Source organism: Triticum aestivum, chromosome 7A, assembly GCF_018294505.1.
Source record: "Triticum aestivum cultivar Chinese Spring chromosome 7A, IWGSC CS RefSeq v2.1, whole genome shotgun sequence".
NCBI lineage: Eukaryota > Viridiplantae > Streptophyta > Magnoliopsida > Poales > Poaceae > Triticum > Triticum aestivum.
Window position 1 is genome coordinate 9,665,424 of NC_057812.1, and position 5,308 is coordinate 9,670,731.

The 5,308-nt window shown below is 43.7% G+C and overlaps 1 protein-coding gene across 1 annotated transcript; it reads right to left on the minus strand.

Moving 5' to 3' along the window:
* Positions 1–3,530: 3,530 nt before the first annotated feature.
* Positions 3,531–5,014, minus strand: LOC123152172 (extensin-like). Its single transcript, XM_044571789.1, has one exon. The coding sequence runs from the start codon at positions 4,954–4,956 to the stop codon at positions 3,823–3,825; it is 1,134 nt and encodes a 377-aa protein (XP_044427724.1). The 5' UTR covers positions 4,957–5,014; the 3' UTR covers positions 3,531–3,822.
* Between the last annotated feature and the right edge of the window lie 294 nt (positions 5,015–5,308).

A 5,308-nucleotide genomic window follows, 5' to 3' on the forward strand; every position in this document is an offset into this window, starting at 1 on the left:
GCTCATCACGAGTTGTATCCACTCGACGCTACATTTCAGTTAATAAAAGCGAACTTTATAAAAAAGCACCATGTACAAGTAGAGGATTACATTGGGTTGTGGGAGAGTGGACCGCTGATTATAGAGGGAGGAAGGTGATGGAGGTGTGGATGACAGTGTCAAAGTTGTTGGTGTAGATCACCGTCACGATGGTTCCCTTGGCAGCGCTCCGGCGCCATAGGGAGAGAGGGGGAGAGAGCCCCCTGCTTCTTCTTCTTGCTTGGCATAGCCCTAGATGGGAGAAGGGTTTCCCGTCTGGTTCTTGGCCGCCATGGCTCCTGGGGGGCGGGAGTCCCTCCGAGCTTTGATCTCTCTTTCTCTGTTTCTCTAGGGTTTCTTTAATTTCCCGGAGCTGTTTCTGTGGCCGAGCACAGTTTCTTAAGTAGCTGAAGATCCGTAATTTTAATTAGGCTGAAATTTTAACATGATATGTGTTTCTCATAATTAGCTTTCTTGCTCCCGAAGGAGAGCTCCATAAGGTTTGCGGTCTCTCTACAAGGCCTCACGACGCACCTTATGGTGGCGCCCCTTGCTTGTGAGGCCAACGGGCCTCGTCTTGCGTTGATTTTTGCGCCGAAAATTCATATATATTCAAAAAAATCCACGTAAATTTTCAGGTCATTCCGGCTTCGTTAAGTTTTCACCTAAAAACCCCAAAACTATTGAAAACAGGAACTATGCTTTGCCACTGGGTTAATAGGTTAGTCCAATAAAAGTAATATAAATTGTCACCAAAAATATGTGCAAGTAGTAATATAATCGCATGAAACAATAAAAAGTTATAGATACGTCAAAGACGTATCATGTGCCTCTTGAGGTAATTGTGTTTACATATTTCTCAAAAAAATTGTACTATTAACAACTACTCAAACAGATATAATAATAAAAACACTCGCTCGCGCTCTTTCTCTATGCTCGCAGGGGGTGTAGCTGCTGTTGCTTGCTTGCCTGCTACTACTGGCCAAGCAGGGTGGTGCCCGTGCTTGCTGCTGCAGCTTACTGGTGGTGCAGTGGCCAAGCATGGTGCTAATTAGTTTTTATTTAGAATAAATTTCTACTGCTTGTTGCTTGCTAATTAATCTGACGTGTTTCCATTTTTTTAGAAATAACAGTAGGGTAAATTACTGCTGCTTGTTGCTTGCTAATTGGTTTGTATTCTAATTAGGTAGGTTAGATTTTCAGGTTGTATATATGATAGTATAAAATTATTTATCTAAAGCTCTAGCTAATTTGGTACATTTCATATTTTGGTCAAAGTTTCTGGGTTAGGGTTCTAGGGTTATCTTGACATGACGACATTAAACTAGGTTGGTTGACTGAAAGAGTCATGCGTGTTTCTTCTTGGTTACGAGTTTAATTAGGGTGTAGAGCCGGCTCGGTTTCTCAAAGGTGCTCATAGAGGTAAGGTGTGCGTGTGTGCGCTCATAGGGATGAGTGCATACACGTATGTATGAACGCTTGCGTCTATAGTGTGTTCAAGAAAAAAAAACATGGGTGGTCACGTACAGTTTCTCTAAGATGGTTTACATTTTTTTTGGATGGGGGGGCACGTTCAATTTTTTATATTTTTGAGATTGATTGTCATGTACAATTTTTTGAACACAACCAAACGCAAGCGTTCATATATATGCGCATACACTCACTCCTATGAATGTACACACGCATATTCTATCCCTATGAGCATCTTCGAGAGACTGAGCCGGCATATCATTTTAAGATTTACGAAGTCAGTGTAGGCGGCTCGTCGTCGACGAGAACGTCTCCTCCCACTGAAAGCGCATTGCCGGAAATCCTTAGATAAATCCAGGAATAATGCAAGCACCAAGACTTGAATCTTGGTGGGTTGTCACTTACAATTATTTTTTGAATTATACATTTTGTACAGCGTTTTACTAGATTTTTTACATAGCGTTACCCTAAATTTTACTATTCATCACCCAGGGTACATAATAGGTTATTTTTCACCCGAGGTAATCTTACGTTCATTTCCTAAATAAATTATGTTTAGAATATAAATAGTTACATGCATATTGATTCAATATGTAAAATTTAGTACAAAAAAAATAAAAATATAGGTTACCAGAAAAATCACATTTTATGTATGTTTTACACTATGTTTTTACAATTGTAATTTTACGTAACATAAAATATTTTTTATGGCAAGTACATATTTTCTTACGTTCTCTTATTATGTATTAAATAAGACAAAATTTACGAAACGTAAAAATACGGTGCATTGATGTCAAAATAGAAAGGGGTGAAGAATAATTATTCACCATCCAGGGTGACGAATAGCGCGATATATCTTTACATTATAATAAAGCAAATTGGGTTTCTTTCGTCCGTCATGGCATTTTTCAGAAAAGTCCCTCTATTTCAGAAAATTCAACCCGCGGTCCTGTTTTAAGTTAAAATGAATCGTTATTTTCGTATTTTATACAAAAGTCCCTGTCTTTTCTTGAAATCAACCAGCCATCCGGATTTAAGTCACACCCGAACCGTTATTTTACATTTTTCAAAAAAAAAACTCTGATGTTTTAGGTAATTCATCCGCGGATCATATTTAAGTCAAACAAATGTTTTTTTAAAATCATTCATATCTTTTAAACCGCAACTCTGATTTGAACATGTTATATATAAAATTTGATTAGAAAAATATGTAGAATATGAATATAAGATTATTTTTACCTGTTAAGTATTTTTAAATATTATTTTGGAATATATTTGAGTCAAACCAAATGATTTTCTAAATTATCTGTATCTTTTAAACCGTAACTTTGATTTTAACATATTATATATGAAATTTTATTAGAAAAATGTGTGGAATCTAAATATGATGTTAATTTTACCTATTAAATATTTTTAAAATATTGTTATGGAAGCAAAATATGATGTTAATTTTACCTATTAAAATTTTTTAAAATATTGTTATGGAAGCAAACTTATAATTTATAGCGCAAGATCCTTTCTTTTCCATACCGGTGGCGACCCCACTATAACCATGTAGGGAAAAGAAAATATCGATGACTACACATGCATACCTCTGAAAAATGTCGCAGGGGAAAATAACAGATTTCTCATCGCGAGAGTGAGAGAGAGAGAGAGAGAGAGAGAGAGAGAGAGAGAGGGAGAGAGAGACGTCTTAGGATTAACCATATTCAACACACATTTTTTGTTGTTTTGTGTGAACACCGAGGCCATCGCCGGCGAGAGTGAGAAGGAGGATAAGCGGCAACACAAATATGATGCCTCGCAAAAATAAAGGAGATGGACCTATTGTGGTCTTGAGTGATGGTTGTTGAGTTAAGAGCGTGTGTTGTGTTTTCTCTTCCGTTGCAACGCACGGGCTCTTTTGTGTGTGTGTGTGTGTGTGTTCGTGTATATTTTAACATTTTTAAAATATCTTGGCACATATCTGTAAAGCGTATGATTCAGCAAGTATCTTGGTATGGGTTACTAGTACATGTGAAAACTTCATTTACACAGTACGAACATTTTATTCATAATTCTTCAAAAAGAAAACACACACTACAAAACCGATGGAAGACCACAATTGGTAACTTGTTACACGGTTACTATTTGATACGCAGTTACACAAACACAATGTATGCATGCTCCACAGCTCCGCGTCACAAGTAGCAAGTCAGAACTGCAAATCCATGTACATATTGATTATTACACTTCGATACGTGACCTGTGTGACCACACGAGAGAATTTAATGCACGTATCGCATTCAGATGCAGGTGATACTGATAGTACATACATATAGTAATCGATGAAGCTTAGTTCGGGCAGTGGAAGTCGTCCGGCACTCTCTTGCCGCACTGGTTGACGAGCACCTCGATGGCGATGGGCAGCACGAGGCTGGTGTTGAGGGCCTTGACCTTGATGGTGCTGCAAAGGCAGAGAGCGGCATCGAGGCCGGCCACGCCGGACAGCAACGGGCAGCATGAATCGCTGGCGCTACCACCGATCACCGCGTGCAGCAGCCCATTGAGCACGTCCACGCACGCCAGCAGCTTCAGCGTGTCCACAGGGCACTTGCCAGTCGGTGTCGCCGGGGATGGGGCCGGGGCTGGGGTTGGCGTCGGAGTCACAGGTGTGGGTGTTGGCGGCATCACAGGTTTCGGTGTTGGGGCCACCGGGCTTGGTGTTGGAGAGAGAGGGGTTGGTGCTGGGGTGGGAGTCAGAGGGGTCGGTGTTGGCGGCATCATAGGAGTCGGTGTTGGGGGCACCTGGGTTGGCGTTGGAGAGACAGGGCTCGGTGCTGGCGTTGGAATCACAGGGGTCGGTGTTGGGGCCACCGGACATGGCATTGGAGAGGCAGGGGTCGGTGCCGGCGTCGGCGTTACAGGGGTTGGTGTTGGCGGCATCATAGGGGTAGGTGTTGGGGCCATCGGAGTTGGCGTTGGAGAGACAGGGGTCGGTGCTGGTGTCGGGGTCACAAGGGTCGGTGTTGGTGGCATCACAGGGGTCGGTGATGGGGCCACCGGGATTGGTGATGGAGAGACAGGGGTCGGTGCCGGCGTCGGCGAAACAGGGGTCGGTGTTGGGGTCAACCGGGTTGGTGTTGGAGAGACGGGGGCCTGTGCCGGCGTCGGAGTTATAGGGGTTGGTATTGGCAGTATCACCGGGGTCGGTATGGGCGTGGGTGCGGGAGTGTTTGTAGGTGGAGGGCAGGACACAATCGGGGTCGGTGCCGGCGTCGGAGTCACTGGAGTAGGTGTGGATGTGGGTGAGGGCGTGGGAGTTTGCGAAGGCGGTGGGCAGGGTACGGACGATGGCCGGGACTTGTGCTTACGCGGTGGAGGCCGCGAAGGCTTTGTGGTCGGGCAGGATCGGCATGCCGCGGACGGAGCGAGATGCACGGCTAAGGAGAGCAGCGCCACCAGCAAGAGCACTGCAATGCGGGCCATGCTCTTGGAGCTTAAGGCCTCGGTGTCGATATAGCTTTCTTGCTCTTGGCTAACAGAATGCCTTGGTACTGGTCTGAGGGAAGAAGAAGAAACTAGGCCTGCTTATATAGGCGTACGTGAGGTGGTGGAGCGATGAGACGAACTGCTCACGTACTGTATTATTTTTTGATGATTGAAATGGTGTACTGTATTGGTCGACCTGACCAAGTATGGAGCCCTCTTCCCCCGTGAGGCTCTTTCCAATATTGCTGGACCTCTCGCACTTGCACGTATCTGGATGAAATTAACAGACCTCATTGTCCACGTCAGAGACGACCGCTCCGCTAATCTATCTATATATCAGATATTATAG

Coding starts and splice junctions, on each gene's coding strand:
- LOC123152172 (XM_044571789.1), bottom strand. CDS start 4,956: ATGGCCCGCATTGCAGTGCTCTTGCTGGTGGCGCTGCTCTCCTTAGCC.